At 41.0% G+C, this 16,828-nt stretch overlaps 2 protein-coding genes across 2 annotated transcripts in view; both read left to right on the forward strand.

Annotated features, from left to right (window-relative positions):
- Window positions 1-16,828, forward strand: part of IL13RA1 (interleukin 13 receptor, alpha 1) — a 63,556-nt gene that overhangs the window by 39,199 nt on the left and 7,529 nt on the right. Inside the window, exons 9-10 of the mRNA XM_011977136.1 lie at window positions 6,801-6,897; window positions 9,389-9,473. Coding sequence (XP_011832526.1) covers window positions 6,801-6,897; window positions 9,389-9,473 — 182 coding nt within the window. The remainder of the gene's footprint in view (window positions 1-6,800; window positions 6,898-9,388; window positions 9,474-16,828) is intronic.
- Window positions 2,256-3,756, forward strand: LOC105537547 (cell cycle control protein 50B). Its single transcript, XM_011977201.1, is given in 5 exon segments — window positions 2,256-3,090; window positions 3,093-3,175; window positions 3,177-3,243; window positions 3,246-3,283; window positions 3,286-3,756. Coding segments are annotated over 5 exon segments (1,095 nt in total). The 5' UTR covers window positions 2,256-2,654.

Consider the following 16,828-nt stretch of genomic DNA (forward strand, 5'->3'; position numbering starts at 1 on the left):
GTACTTACAATTGAAATTTATTTTCTTTTTAATCACTTTCAAATCACCCAGGCAGGGTTAATTTACGTATACAGTTTTTTAGAAAACCATAATCCAAATGATTTTGTGTTCTTCTCTATCTCATTTCCATTTTTATTAACAAACTGAACAAAAATATAGAAAGCAGGCATAGGCTGCACACAGTGACTCACGCCTGTGATCCCAGCACTTTGAGAGGCTGAGACAGGAGGATCGCTTGAGCCCAGGAGTTGGAGACCAGCCTGAGCAACATGGTGAAACCCCATCTCTACAAAAAATACAAAAATTAACCGGATATAGTAGTGCACGCTTGTGGTCTCGGCTACCCAAGAGGCTGAGATGGGAAGATCTCTTGAGCCTGGGAGGAGGAGGTTGCAGTGAGCCTAGATTGTACCACTGCCCTCCAGCCTGGGTGACAGAGTAAGACCCTGTCTCAAAAAAAAAAAAAAAAAAAAAGGCAGGCATAATCAAATCTGCACATTGTACAGTACTAGAGACTGTCCTACAAGTGGTTGGCAGAAACAAGAGTGGAGCCATTTAATAGAGAGAAACCTGTATCTAAGTTTGAAAAAAAAATCATTTATTAATTGAAAGGCTGAGCAAGCTAGGCTCAAGTACTGGACTGGAAAGACCTGTGCTTTATGGATGTGTGTGTGGTGGGGTGGGATACAGGGCTTTATTTGACTGTAAGTGCAATGTGACTCAACATTGTAACCTTAAATGTGTCAAAAAGGCATATATAATCTTAGGAGTGATAAGTGGAGCACCCGGAAAGGAATGCTGCAGGTTGGGGCACAGAGCTATGGCCACATCAGAATTGTGCAGTATTCCATTCCAAGGCAACACATTAAAGGAGTTGCCTTGGCAGACCAGAATCTATCTTTGAAAGGGTAATCAGGATGTTGAAGAATCTCAAAACTTGGCAAGGAACAATTGGTAAAGTAACTTTGAGGAGTCATGATTGCTGATTTCTAATATTGGAGGTATTGTCAGGTACAAGAAGGAATAGGCTTTACTTTTTATGTCTCCAAGGGGCAACACAGAACCAACTTAAGAACTTTTTAAACAGCTGTATATGAGCCAAACAGGTTGTTGAGGTAGCCAATTCCCTATTAATTGAGAAGCTCAACAAGTTATGTGCCAGGCATGGTTGTATTAGTTTATTTATTGCTGCATAACAAATTACTCCAAAGTTTAATGGCTTAAACCAACATACATTTACCGTCTCACAGTTTCGGTAAGTCAGGAGTCTAGCCACAGCTTAGCTGGAGGTCTCATGAGGTTGTAGTCAGGCTGCAATGAGAACTGAAATCTGTCTGAAGGCTTGACTGGGGACAGAGAATCCATTTCCAAGTTCACTCATATAGTTGTTGGAAAGCCTCAGTACCTCACTGGTTGCTGGATGGAGGCTGTCACAGGTTGAATTGAATCTCCCAAAAAGATATATTCGTAGGTTTCAACCCCTGGTAAATGTGAATGTAACCTTATTTGGAAATAGGATTTTTGCAGATATAATCAAGTGAGGATGAGGTCATGCTGGATTAAAGTGGACCCTTCATCTAATGCCTAGTGTCCTTATAAAAAGAGCAGCCACACAGAGCACAGAGGCACACAGACACACAGGGAAGAAAGCCATGTGAAGATGGAGGCAGAGATTGCAGAGATGGAGCTACAACCAAGGAACACCAAGGATTCCCAGGAGCTACTAGAAGCTAGGAAGAGGCAAGGAGGGATTCTTCTCTAGAGCCCTCAGAGGGAGCATAGCCCTGCTGACACCTTCATTTTGGACTTCTGCCCTCCAAAACTGTGAGATAATACATTTCTGTTGTTTTAAGCCATTCAGTTTGTGGTAATTTGCTTCCCTTAGTTCCTTGCCACTTGGACCTCCCTATAGAGCTAATTCCTGACATGGAAACTGGCTTTCCCAAGTGAGTAATCCAAGCAGGAAACAGTGTGAGAGAACACCCAATATGGGAACCATGGTCTTTTATAATCTAACCTTAGAAATGACATCCCATTACTGCTGCTGTTCCGTTTTTTAGAAGTGAGTCAATTTGTCTAGCCCACGCTCAAGGAGAGGAGATTACACCAGGGTATGAATATCAGGAGGCAGGAATCATGTGGAGAAATCTTAGTGACTACCTAAAACAATGGTGCCAGGCCTTGATGATGCTTTCTAGATGTTCATGACCTAGTGGGAAAAATGAATATGCATGTAGACAAACGACAGTCTATATGTTAGATGTAGCAAGGCAGGCTTTGGAATTGCACAGTGTAACTGGAATTTGAGGCCTGACGCCATTATTTACTAAATCCTTCTGGATGACTTACTAAATCTCTCTGAGCCTTATCTTTCTCATCTGCTTAAATGGGAGATAATGCTATCATTATAGCATATATATGAGATAAGCATGCAAAACCACCCAGTATGGTATCAGACGTATGGTAGGTGCTTATTTAAGAATAATAGTAGTTGTTGTTAGGATTATTTTAGGTATTTTAGTAGTGGTAAGTAACCAGTAAAATATGTAGTCACTGTTAATGAGATGACATATTTAATATAGCATCTTTGTTAATAGTGTTTAAAACTAGTTAAGATCTTCCGATTTACCTGAGCGGGCGGGGAAACCCGCCCCATGAGGATCCCCTGGGCTCGCCCAGTGCACAGGGGAAGCGTCCCGTGGCTGGGCCCCTCTTGGTCAGCCCATGCAGCCGCCATGACCTGGAGCATCACAGCCGGGGGTGCCCACCAGCTCAATACCACCACATTCACGCGGCAGCGCTTCCCCGCCTGGCAACCGCTGCTGTTGGCCAGCATTACGCTGCAGCTCTTCTACGTGGGCCTGGCCTTCTATTACTCCTCCAACAGCATCAAGGAGCTGGAGTACAACTACACTGGCAGCCCGGGCACCAGCAACTGCTCGGTGTGAACTGCAGCTGGCCAGGGCTGTGCGCCACCGCCCACCTGCTCATGCGCCTGGTACTTCTCACTGCCTGAGCTCTTCCAGGGCCCCGTGTACCCCTACTACGTGCTGACCAACTTCTACCAAAACAACCGGTGGTATGGAATGTCCATGACAACGCGCAGCTGAGCAGGCTGCCCAGCACGCTGCACTACCCGGTCAATGAGTGCACCCACTGCGCCGCCTGCCCATTGCGCACCCTGCACCATCATTACCAACAGCCTCTTCAACGACTCCTCCTCGCTGTGACACCAGCGCCGGCCGGCGGGCCCTACGTGGAGGTGCCGCACTACCGCACTGCACCTGCATCGCCTGGTAGACCAACAACTATCCCATCAAGTTCTGCAACCCGCCACTGGTCAACGGCAGCCTGGCACTGGCCTTGCATGGCACGGCACTCCCGCCCAACTGGCACCGGCTGGTCTACGACGAGCTCAGCCCCATCCCCAACAACACTGGCTTCATCAACCAAGACTTCGTGGTGTGGATGCACATAGCAGCGCTGCCCTCATTCCGCAAGCTGTATGCAGACATCCACCGGGGCAACTACTCAGCTGGGCTACTACGGGGTGTCTACTGTGTCAACATCACCTACAACTACCCGATGCGTGCATTTGGCGGCCACAAGCTCCGCATCTTTAGCAGCATCTTGTGGATGGGTGGCAGGAACCCCTTCCTGGGCATCGCCTACCTGATCATCAGCTCCCTCTGCATCCTCACCGGCTTTGTCATGCTGATCATCTACATTTGCTACCAGGACCAACCAGAACGATGACGACAATGGGGAGGAGGGGTGATTCCAGCTTTCCAACGACCCTTCCTGCTTCTTGCCAAAACTGTTGCAAGCTTCTTTCAGCCTCCCCCCTTTGCCCCTCATCCTATTCCAACTTCTCCTCACTTTTCCTCCCTTTGTGAATGAGGGTACCAGAGGAGGGAATTACCCGCTTACTCTTGGGGGCTGCTAAACCTTGTTGCCTGGTGGTGGAGGGTTGACTGCAGAGTGAAACATCCTTGCAAACTCTCCCCACCTCCTTCATCCTACTGAGTTGCCATGTTAGGTTCTCCAAGTCAGAGAGTGGAAAGGATCCCTATAGAGACTCATTTTCAACCCCTACCAGAGGAAGAGATTGAGAGACCTAGCAACATGAAATAACTCAATCAAGATCAGGCAGCTGGCAAGTGGTTCCTGACGCTAAGGCTAAAGCTTTTGCCACTACAGTACAGTGGTTTTCTTTTCTTTGTGGGGAGGGTGGGTTGGGATGGAGAGAGACCCACAAATTATCTGCAGAGGCATGGAGGGGTGTGGGAGAACATATTTGTTAAATATGCAGATAGATGAGGAGTCACCAACCCGAGATTCTGACACAATAATGCTGGGGTGAGATGCTTGAAACTGTGTTTTAACAAACTCCTCTGGAGATTCTCGTATTCTCTCAAATTTGGAAATCACTACCCTGAACCAGGTTGGGCCTGAAGCAGTCACCTGAGTCCAGTTTTTCAGATAGTAATTTGTTCCCAGGGACAGTGACACCATAATGTTGCAGGTTTGGTCTGGCACTCTGCCTTAAATGACTTGTGTACGCTCTAATGACTTGTGGAATGAATTTTTTAAAAATCACTATCTCCGGGCTGGGTGCTGTGGCTCATGCCTGTAATCCCATCACTTTGGGAGGCTGAGGTGGGTGGATTACTTGAGGTCAGGAGTTCAAGACCACTCTGACCAACATGGTGAAACCTTGTCTCTACTGAAATATAAAAATAAGCTGGGCATGGTGGCAGACGCCTGTAGTTCTAGCTCCCGGGAGGCTGAGGCAGGAGAATCGCTTGAACCTGGGAGGCGGAAGTTGCAGTGAGCCGAGATTGCGCCCCTGCACTCCAGCCTGGGAGACAGAGTGAGACTGACTCTGTCTCAAAAAAATTAAATTAAAAAAAATCACTATCTCTGGAAAACTAGTTGGTGTACAGATTTGTAGGACAGGGTTTGTGTTGATTTATTTGATATTTTAGTATAAGCAAACAGGCAAACTTTACCAGATCCTGTGTAGAAACTTGAAAATGTGAGGCCAGTTTGTACATTTCAGAGGGAACTGTAGAATCAGATAGCTGGAAGGGATCTCTGAGGGAAAGTACTTTCCCTAGTCACATCTGTGTCTCCTGGCTCAGTCTTCTTCATCATTTAATTTGTGTGTTTGGGTGTGTGCACGCGCGCATGTGCGCACTTACAAAGGGCTTCATTCATACCTTTTCTCTTGGATCTGGAAAAAAATTTTTATGTTTTCCAATGAGATACGTTTGTTTGTAGTAATCATATTTGATTCAATACTAAGGCATATATAGTTTTATATGTAAACTAGAATCTTAAAATTATTTGAATCTTTGAGATAATGTTAAAAGTCTTAGCTAAAATCATTCCATTGATTTTATCAATTGACTAATATCAATGTTTAAAGTTATTCTAAGAAGGAATATTTTTATTTAAAAAAATCTTTCATGGCAAAATAGCTTAAAAGAACTTTTAAAAAAACCCTTTGTGATATGTTACCAGTTTATTTGCTAAAAGCAGTTATTTGGTATTTGTCAGACAGTATTATTCAGTGCCTGCTGTCTATTATAACTATTTTCCAGTTACTACTAATTCGTTTATAGTCCTTCCTTTAAAGCAGTGCAAGATCTTGAAGTTGTTTTTTTTTTAATCAGTTAAGAAATATCGAATTGTATTGAATAGTTTACATAGTTAAGTCTGTTCTAGTTCTTTGAAAGTTACTGAACAATGGACAATGTGCATGTCACTGACATCTGTCTCAGATCTTCTGGGACAATCATGATTTAAGACATTCTATGCCATTATTACATATGCCAAAAAAAACTTGGATAATTCCAATGTGTTGGCTTTCCAACTTCTGAACACTACATAATTTTACTATCAGTTTTTGAATAGTGATTTTAGGCTATGAAAACATTATTATATGTACATAGAGAAATTTTTATTTGTTATGAATGTTTGAGCTCACTAGCCCAGCCCTCCTCTATTTTGAATAAGAGAGTTTACTACATTTTTTTACTATGTAGTTGAAAACAACATGTATTTTGTCATTTTTAGAATGGTTAGTCTATTTCTATACAATTTTAAATGAGGCTGGGCACAGTAACTCATACCTGTAATCCCAGCACTTTGTGAGGCCGAGGCGGGCAGATCACTTGAGGTCAAGAGTTTGAGACCAGCCTGGCCAAAATAGGGAAACCCCATCTCTACTAAAAATACAAAAATTAACTAGGTGTGGTGGTGTGCACCTGTAGTCCCAGCTACTCGGGAGACTGAGGCAGGAGAATCGCTTGAACCGTGGAGGCAAAGGTTGCAGTGAGCTGAGATTGTGCTCTTGCACTCCAGCCTGGGTGACAGAGTGAGAGACTCTGTCTCAAAAAAACCAAAACAAACAAACAAAAGTTTAAATGAGACCATCAATTTTAAGGGATTCTGATTCAGATTAAATTAATCAATATGGTTCCAGGCCCTAGTCTCTGAGTTTTTGAAAGAGAATAAAGCTTATATTTGTCTTTTTAAAAATATCCTGATTTCAGGTAATCTTTTAGGTATTTGTTCACCCAGGGAAGTTCAGGCACCAGAGGAGGACTTTTTTTTTTTTTTTTTTTAACTATTAATTTAACAGAAGATAAGATAATTGAAGAGTTTGGGAAAATAGGTTGGGGGAGGGAGCAGAAATATTTGTGATCTTACTAGCTAATGGAATTGCTGCTTGGTTTATTACTAAAAGGGTTTTATTTCTCAAGTCTTTCTTCTGTTTGCTTTTCATTCTCCAGGTAAGAAGCGCAATTCCACACTCTACATAACCATGTTACTCATTGTTCCAGTCATCGTCGCAGGTGCAATCATAGTACTTCTGCTTTACCTAAAAAGGTAAGGTAGCTGCCCAGGCAGGTTTTGCAGTTTCTGATTGCCTGTTTGCTATGGTTATTACTCTTAGTGCTTGTGTTTTATGTCTGCCCAGTGTATAAGAAGCATGTTGCCTGTAAGTAGCTTTTGGGAGCATGACATGACAAGGAAGTATTACTGTGCCCACTTTCTTTTCCTTTTCTTTTTTCTTTTCTTTTCTCTTCTTTCTTTTCTTTCTTTTTCTTTTTTTTTTTTTTTTTTCCTGAGATGGAGTCTCTGTTGCCCAGGCTGGAGTGCAGTGCGGTGGTGTGATCTTGGCTCACTGCAGCCTCCGCCTCCTGGGTTCAAGCAATTCTGGTGCCTCAGCCTCCCGAGTAGCTGGGATTAGAGGTGCCCACCATCACGCCCGGCTAATTTTTTGTGTTTTTAGTAGACAGGGTTTCACCATGTTGGCCAGACTGGTCTCAAATTTCTGACCTCAAGTGATCCACCCTCCCAGCCTCCCAAAGTGCTGGTATTACAGGCATGAGCCACTACACCTGGCCACTATGCCCACTTTCTAATGAAAAATGTGTTGGATTAGTTTTCCAGGGCTCCCTGCTCAAGCATGGCTCCCTTTGCATGTGTTTAGGATTGTTGAATAGGTCCTATGTTCACTTAATACTCTTTCAAATACCTAATCTATCAAGTTAGTCAGTAGTTCTTGGAATGAAGTTTTAGAAATGGAGACCATTACTAATAAAATGACTGTCTAGTATTAATACAAAGCAGGCTACTACTTAATATTGTGGGAAAGAGAACTTCATCAAGTTGTCATGAATGTATGGTATCCATTCCTTGAGAAGGTATTATTTTCTCTATCTCATTATAGGACTGTTATTTGCTCTTGCAGTAAATAACTAAGGTTGGAATAAGGTTATTAAGCTAGATCCAGAACCAATATTTTATCATTATTTCAACATATATATATATTTTTTGAGTGCCTAATTGTGAACCAGGCAGTGTTCTAAGTGCTAAAGTTACAGCAGTAAACAGGACAAAGTCCCCATTTGCATTCTAGAGGGAAAGATACACACACACACATACACACAGACACACAAAATAAATAATAAATACTATGATTTCACATAGAAGTATAAGTGACAGTAGCGGGGTACGGCTAGGGAGGTGCATTTTACGTAGGATGGCCAGAGGACTCCTCTCTGAGGAAGTGGCATTTGAGGAGAGACTCCCAATAATGTAAAGGAGTGAGTCATTCAGATATTCAAGGAAAGAGCACTCCAGGCCACGGGAACAGCAAATGCCAAGTCCCCAAGGCTGAAATGCACTTGGTTTGTTTGGCTGGAGTGGAGAGTGCAAGGTGGAGAGTAGCAGCGAGTGAGGACAGAGGTTGGCCAACCAGATCACGCAGGCCATGGCAAGGAACTGCGATTTTATTCTAAGCATGATGAGGAGCATTGGAGAGTTTTGAGCAGAGTTGGCACATGATCTGAATTACTGTCATAAAGATCATTGTAGTTGCTGAGTGAAGAACTGACTTGGGCAAAAGTGGAGGCAGATGGAGTAGTTCAGAGGAATTGCAGTGTTTTGGCAGAAAGATGAGGATAACCTATACTACGGGGTTAGCAGTGGAGACAGCAAGAAGTGGTCAGAAATAGTATATATTTTGAGAGTAGAATTGGTAAGACTTGCTGATAGCTGCCTGTCTGTGGAGGTATGAGGGTAATTGAGGATTCAGAGATACCTCTTAGATTTTTGGCTTGAGCAACTGAGTGAATGCTGGTGCCATTTACTGAGACAGAGAAGACTGTGAGGAAAGCTGGGTTTGAGGAAAGATAAGGACTTCAGTTTTGCACATGTTAAGTTTGAGATGCTTATTAGATATCCAAATAAAGATGTTAAATAAGCGATTGTGTGCATGAATCTGGAGTTGAAGGGAGAGGCCTGGGCTGGAAATCTAATTTTGGGAATCCTCGGCATGTGAATGGATTTAAAGCCCAAAGACTGAAGGGAGTGCTCATAAAGTGAATGAGACAGACAAGAAGACAAAAGACTGAATCCTGGGGGCACATCCATGGACACTCACTGGGAGATGGAGGCAAGCCCATTAAAGGGTGCTATAAGATTGGAAAATGGAGAGAAGTTGGAAGAAAAAAGAAACAGGAATGTATCCTGTTCTCAGAAGATTATTTTTTTTTTCAAAATTATACACAGCAAGTGCCCATCTGGTCTATTAAAAGTAGAGCAGCATTATTATTTAGATGATAGGGTATAAGTAATTCACTTATTCTGATGGCCCCTGTGCTCCACCTATGGGCAAGAGTGGAACTTAATGACCTTAGAACATTGATTTTTGTGTACCCTATTTTAGAAATTTCTTCACAACTGCCTTGTCAATAAAGATGACTTGTGTACCATGTCTTTTGTCTGTGCCTTCTTTTAATATGGTGGTATTTATGTGGGACACTGCTATGGACTGGAAGGTTTGAATCAAAATGTCTCTGTTTTCTTAAAGGCTCAAGATCATTATATTCCCTCCAATTCCTGATCCTGGCAAGATTTTTAAAGAAATGTTTGGAGACCAGAATGATGATACTCTGGTAAGAACAGATTTCATGGGGCTTAAAATTGTTTTGTTTTGTTTGTTTTTTTTTTTTTGGAAGCTATGGGATTTTTAAAAAATGTGGTAAAGTATCCATAACATAAAATTTATTATTTTAAGCTTTTTTAAGTATACAGGCTGGGTATGGCGGCTCACGCCTGTAATCCCAACACTTTGGGAGGCTGAGGCAGGAGGATCACTTGCCCCAGCAGTTTGAGACCAGCCTGGACAGCATGCCACTGCACCCAGCTAATTTCTGTATTTTTTTGCAAGATCCTGTTTCTACAAAATATATAAAAATTAGCCGGGTGCAGCAGCATGCACCTGTAGTCCCAGCTACTTAGGAGATTGAGGTGGGAGGATCCCTTGAGCCCAGGAGTTCAAGGTTGCAGTGAGCCATGATCATGCCACTGCATTCCAGCCTGAGTGACAGAGCGAGACTCTCTTAAAAAAAAAAAAAAAAAAAAAAAAAAGTATACAGTTTAGTGTCATGAAATGCATTTGTAAGTTGTGCAACCATCACCACTATCTCTTTCCAGAACTTTTTCGTCATCCCAAATAGAAACTGTGCCTGTTAAACAATAATTCCCCATCCCCTCATTCCTCCCACCCCTGGTAGCCTCTATTCTACTTTTTGTCTCTATGAATTGAATATTCTAGATACCTCCTATATTTGTCCTTTTGTGTCTGGCTTATTTCATTTACCATAATGTTTTTAAGGTTCATTCATGTTGTAGCATGTATCAGAATTTCATTTTGAAATTGGTTCTTCTAAAGTACAATTTATTTTTAGAAATTTGAAGAAGAGCTGATTTAAAATATAGTATCTGAGGCCATGCATACCAGTGAAGAAGTCTTCAGAATACTTTGCTCATCTTATATGACTGGACTCCATTGTCTCTCTGGTTAGGGGACATATTTTATCAAAACATGCAGGAGGGAGGGCCTCCTTTATAAAGCTAGCCTAATGAGCAGGCCTTCTGACTCTTGGATAATTTAAAAAACTTGATGTGGGGATATATAAACATAGGGTAAGCAATTGAAATGCATTGTGTTCATGTTGTTTCTTGGAAGGCTAGACTCCAGAGACATAGAAATGGAGCAGCCCTACCCCAACTGTTATAGTTGGTTTCCTGCAGACTCTCATGCTAGAATTTGTGGCTAGAAAACTTAAGACATTATGGGAACAAAAGGGTTTGAGGCTTCTGTGATAAATCCAACTAAAGTTAGATTTCAACTTTATCATCCACCCTACTGAAATAATAAAAACACTAAGTGAAATAAATATTATTATCATTATGTGTATCTTAAAGGAATAATAACAAGCATAGGGCAGTTAATTTAGGGAAGTAGTACTGCATAGTAGATAATAGCCTGATTTCTGGAGTCAGATTGTCTGGATTCATATCCCTGCTGTGTCATTTACCATCTTTTTGACCTTGGATAATTTTCTTAGCTTCTCTGTGACTCAATTTTTTCATTAGTAAAACGGAGGTAACAATAGCACCTGCCTCATAGTGTTGTTATGTGGATTAAATTAATTTAATACCCAACAGGTGATTAAATGGAAACTGCTTAGCCTACCTGGTACATTGTAAGTGCTTAATAAGTGTTAGTGATTAGTATTACTATTGATGATAATTTATTTTTATCTTTAATTCCCAAATAATTATTGTAATAATGGGCAATTCTCAATGGTAGTGATGATATTTGGTTAGGGAAGGAAGGCGGAGAGGCATATATGCTATCAGAGGAGGATTCATTTGGATCACTTTTTCACCAGGTCATCTTCACAGACAGTAGATAACTCTGCCAGACCCTGGGAGTCAGGGCATGTAGATCCAGAAGTTAGGTACCTGATAAGGACATTGTATGCCGTATCTGGAGCGAGTATGATAACTATGGTTCTCCAACTTTAGTTGAGTCACAATCAACTGGAGTGCTTATAAGAAATACAGATTTCTAGACCCTACTTCCAATCCCCTGACCTGACCTGATTTGGCAGGTCAGGGACGAGTTCTAGGACTCTGCGTATTTAACAGGAGCCACAGATGATCCATGTCCCGCTAAGAGAGTCTGTAGACCACACTTTGAAAATCACTGATAAAGATATTTACCCCTGTCTCTTACGTCATTTCACCAGCTGTGATAGATGCTGGAGGTTGGGAATTGTACTCTGACAACTTTAACCAGCTATTGAAAGTCTGCTATGTGTCAGACTATTATGTATTAAGTGCTTTGCCTATATTACCTTATTGAATCTTCATAACCACCCTGTGGAGAAGATGCTGTTGGTATTATTTTACAGATGAGGAAATGGAGCCCCAATGAGGTTGAGCAATTTAGTTGCAGTCACACAGCTAGTTGGTGGTAACGTAGAATTTGACCCAGGGCTGTCTTATGCTAGACTTCTCTTGGTCTTTCTACTAGGCTGCATTGCCTCTTGTAAGATAGAATGCCTGTCCTGAAGAACCTCACCATCTTCTAAGACGTCTGTATGACAGAAGTAGAGGGTTGGGATAGGGGATTTCTGAGAAAAAGATTTGGGGTTATATTATGAATAGCTTTAAATGGGAAGATATTGGCATGTCTTGTGTATATTAATGGCACTTTTCATGCACTGCTGCTGGTGGGCCTGTAAAATGATAGATATCCTTTCTGGAGGGCAAACTGGTAAAATGTAACAGGAATCTTTGAGCCTATGATTATACTTTTAGGGACCAATTTTGAGGAAATAATCCAACAGTGGCACAAGAGTGGTCAATGCAGCATTTGCTTTTAACATGAAAAATTAGAAGCCAGTGAAACATAACAATTGAGAATTAGTTTAAAAAAATTAAAATTGGGTTTTCAAAGCATTTAATGTTATAACAAAATACTCAAGATACAGGAGTAAGAAACAGACTATAAACATGTATATTACAATCATAATTTTTATTAAAAATACTTTAATATATACATAGAATGAGGGGAAGGAAATGGGTCTGAATGAATGATCATTTCTAGGCAAAGGGATTGTGGGTAACTGATATTATTCTCTCTCTACCTTTCTAAAATTTCCAGATTGCCTATAGTGAGCATGTACTACTTTTATAATAAAAGAAACCCTGTACAAGTCATTAAGGGAAAAAGAAAATACTGTAGTCATCCAGGTCTGAGAGATAATAGGGACTTGAACTTAGGAGGTAGCAGAGGAGATTGACGTAAGAGACATTATTAAAGGAAATCAACTCATTATGATTTGGTGAGTCTGTGTGGGTGATGAGAGGTAGGGAGAGTAAAAAATAATTTCAAGTTTTCAAGTCTGAGTAATAGAGTGAATGATGGTAACACTGACAGCAAAATCAGATCAATTATCTTTCTCAGAGATGGGAAAATTGCTTTTTTCAATTTGCTGTCTAGAGGATAATATGTTGTTTCTGTCCCGATGAGTCAGATAATTCTGTAATTTGGTGACGCAGGTATACTGACAATATGGGCCATTAAAAGCACAAGGTATTTTTGTTTTGTCCATTGCAGACCATTAAACAAAATCAGTTCTTTAAAACTAAAAGTATAATAAAAATTCCAGAGATGGGGAAGGGTAAGAGAACAAATTTTTATGTCTGCTTTTAACCAAATGGCATATGCTGCATATTCTTTTACTTCTAGCATCATTGAATTATTGAATGAACATAGCCCTAGAGGTCATCTAATGAGGTGGATGTTGACATGTTTAACTATTTCCCTTTAATTATAAATGTTCAAAACTCGAGATTCTCACTCATCTCCCGAGATGGGAACATTAGGAGCCACAGAGAAGTTTCTTAAGGACTGTCACTGTTTTAAGCCAATCTTGTATTGCTATAAAGACATACCTGAAACTGGGTAATTTATAAATGAAAGAGGTTTAATTACCTCATGGTTCTGCAGGCTTCAAAGGAACTGTGGTGCCAGCATCTGCTTCTGGTGAGTACCTCGGGAAGCTTACAGTCATGGTGGAAAGTGAAAGGGGAGCAGGCATCTCACGTGGTGAGAGTGGGAACAAGAGGGGGTGGGAGGTGCCATACACTTTTAAACAAACAGCTCTCATGAGAACTCACTGCTGTGATGACAGCACTAAGCCATGAGGGATCCATCCCTATCACCCAAACACTTCCCACCAGGCCACACTTCCAACGGTGGGGATTACAATTCAGTATGAAATTTGACAGGGACATATATCCAAACTCTGTCAGTCACATAGAGAGGCAACTGCAAAACCTGGACTAGAACCCATATAGCCCAAAGTTACCAACTTCCAATCCAAATAAATAATCTTTGTTCTTTTTTAAACACTCTTTTCTTCCACACTGCACCATTAGTAGTTGTTCTTATAGGACAACTTTTTAGTTATGGCCATAAATAAATTAAATCTTCAGTATAGTTTTCCTTAAAGTTACTCGTGTTTTGATGATGTTTTGTTCATTACTGTAGTAACGTTTTGGCCAACAGCATTTCTTTCTGTTGCTTTGCTATTTGCCTTTTCCTTATGACTAATTGGGCTGTTGGCCATATTGAGGGGAGGTAAGGGGAGTTGCAGAGGGAATTGCTTCTCCTCTCTATCTGCATTTCTTTTATCCATAAAAAAAAACTATTCTCCCCCTGCTTCTTGGAAACCAATTCTTATTTTCAGCATTGTGCCATTTTTTATATTCCTGATCAGAAAGGAGCTTTTTAAAACATGGGGATAACATCCAAATACTGCTGATTATTATTTTTTTACTTCAGTATGTATCTTCTTTTTTTCTTTTTGGAGATGGAGTCTCATTCTGTCACCCAGGCTGGAGTGCAGTGGCAGGATCTCGGCTCACTGCAGACTTCGCCTCCCAGGTTCAAGTGATTCTCCTGCCTCAGCCTCCCGAGTAGCTGGGACTACAGGTGGTGCCACCATGCCTGGCTAATTTTTGTATTTTTAGTAGAAATGGGGTTTTGCCATGTTGGCCAGGCTAGTCTCAAACTCCTGACCTCAGGTGATCCGCCTGCCTTGGCCTCCCAAAGTGCTGGGATTACAGGCGTGAGCCACCATGCCCAGCCTCAGTGTTTATCTTTAAAAACTAAGAATGCTTTCCTACATAGTCAAAATAGCATCACTGTACTTTAAAAATTATTAATTCCTTAATTTCATCTAATAGTCCATATTCAAGTATTTCCAACTGCCCAAATTGTCAGGAGACAGATATTATCCAGTCGTCTCACCACTGACCACTAACACAGTGGTTGAGATTGACTACTATATTTAAGGTGATAACAGCATGTCCCCTCCTGCCATCTGCACTTATTTCCCCTGTTGCTTCAACACAGATAATCTGTGTAGTGTTATGCTAGCACCTTGTCAAGTCTTCAGCTAATGCTTTTTACATCAGTTGATATCATTGCTTGAATCAGTAATTTCCTTAGGGGTTGGGTTCAATATTACAATTTTTCTCTTTCTGTCATTTCTACATTTACTTTTGTTTGTTTGTTTGTTTTGAGACAGGATCTTGCTCTGTCACTGAGGCTGGAGGGCAGTGATGCAACCTCTGCTCACTGTAACCTCAACCTCCTGAGCTCAAGCAATTTTCCTGCCTCAGCCTCCTGAATAGCTGGGACTATAGTCATGTGCCACCACACTCAGCTAATTTTTAAATTTCTTTTGTAGAGACGAGGTCTCACTATGTTGCCCAAGCTGATCTCCAATTTCTAGGCTCAAGCGATCCTCCTGCCTCAGCCTCCCAAAGTGCTGGGACTACAGGCATGAGTCACCATGCCTGGCCCATTTCTACACTTATTAGCTGGCACTTATCTATAAAGTGCTGCTTTCAGTCATCAACTGAGCTCTTTAGTTGTTCTGAAATTTAGTTCCTACTAAAAAGACAAGATGCATATTTAATTATTTCCCTTTGTCAATTTTTAAGGTGAGGAGTTAGATTAATAGACACCTCAGATAGTACCAAGTTGTTCCTCTCCATACCACCACATTCAACTTGTTTTTTTGTTTTTTTTTAAGACAGGATCTCACTGTGTTGCCCAGGCTGGAGTGCAGTGGTGCGATCATGGTTCACTACAACCTCAACCTCCTGGGCTGAAGTGATCTTCCCACCTCAGCCTCCCAAGTAGCTGGGACTACAGGCGTGCACCACCACGGGCAGCTATTTTTTGTTTGTTTGTTTGTTTGTTTTTTGTAGAGATGAGGTTTTGCCATGTCTCCCAGGCTAGTCTGAAACTCCTGGGCTCAAAAGATCTGCCTGCCTTGGCCTCCCAAAGTTCTGGGATTACAGGCATGAGCTACCATGCCGAGCCTCAACTTGTTCTTTTTCAAGTTGCAATGATTTTAAGGTGTGGAGATCTACAATTCATTTTGTATAATTTTCTGTTTTGAATGGTAATCTAAAGACTGGGGCATGAAATAGGTAGACTTGTATACCAAGGCCAGTGTTTTTGCATGGGGCTAAGGTACATGAAGCTGTCTTCACTTCTATAGGCAATCCACTCTGGAAAATATCTTTTCCAAATCTTGAAAGTAATCTTAAATTGAGACTTGATGTTTCATTGTACTACCAAATTTATGCCTTTAAAATGTAAAAGCCTATATAACATGCTGTTTTTCTGGGCTCAGATAATTACCAACTGAAAACCAGTTGTGTAAGCCCCCTAATCACTGATTTTCTTCATCTATGATGTTTTTCATCTTTGGCCATTACTCTGTTGTTGATTACTTTGTTTTTAAAATTGGCAGTAAGGATTGAATTTTGGACTGGTAATTGTGTGGATTTATTTATTTTCTCCTACAAGTGGTTCAAATGGTTTTAAAATTAGACAGGTGTATAATTCACATAATTGAATAGCAGGAGAGAGCCATTGCATTTATTTCTTTTACCTCACATGGACATATTCATAGAAGCAGTACTCAGGAAAAGGCCACTGTGTTGATAAAGGGTGGAAATGAGAGTAATTCCAATTTTGGGGATGAAAAAAGGCAATCAGAAAGATTAATGTATTCTGAAAAGCCCCTTCTGTTGTTGTGTTCACCTCATTAAAACAAATTGCTTTTTTCTTGTTCAGCACAGCCAAGTGTTGAGTCTAATGCCCAGAAGCAAAAGTGTAATTTTTAGGGTGCATTTTTAATAGTTATACAGTTTTAATTTATGAAAAATCCATATCTCTCTCACACACACACACACACACACACACATATATATATACTTCACCACTATACTTTCATGCATTTTTTAACTTTTTTTTTTTTTTCTGATCACTTGGGAGGCTGAGGCAAGCGAATCACCTGAGGTCAGGAGTTCGAGACCAACCTGGCCAACATGGCGAAACCTCGTCTACTAAAAATACAAAATTAGC

Source organism: Mandrillus leucophaeus, unplaced genomic scaffold (genome assembly GCF_000951045.1).
Source record: "Mandrillus leucophaeus isolate KB7577 unplaced genomic scaffold, Mleu.le_1.0 Scaffold174, whole genome shotgun sequence".
Classification (NCBI taxonomy): Eukaryota; Metazoa; Chordata; class Mammalia; order Primates; family Cercopithecidae; genus Mandrillus; species Mandrillus leucophaeus.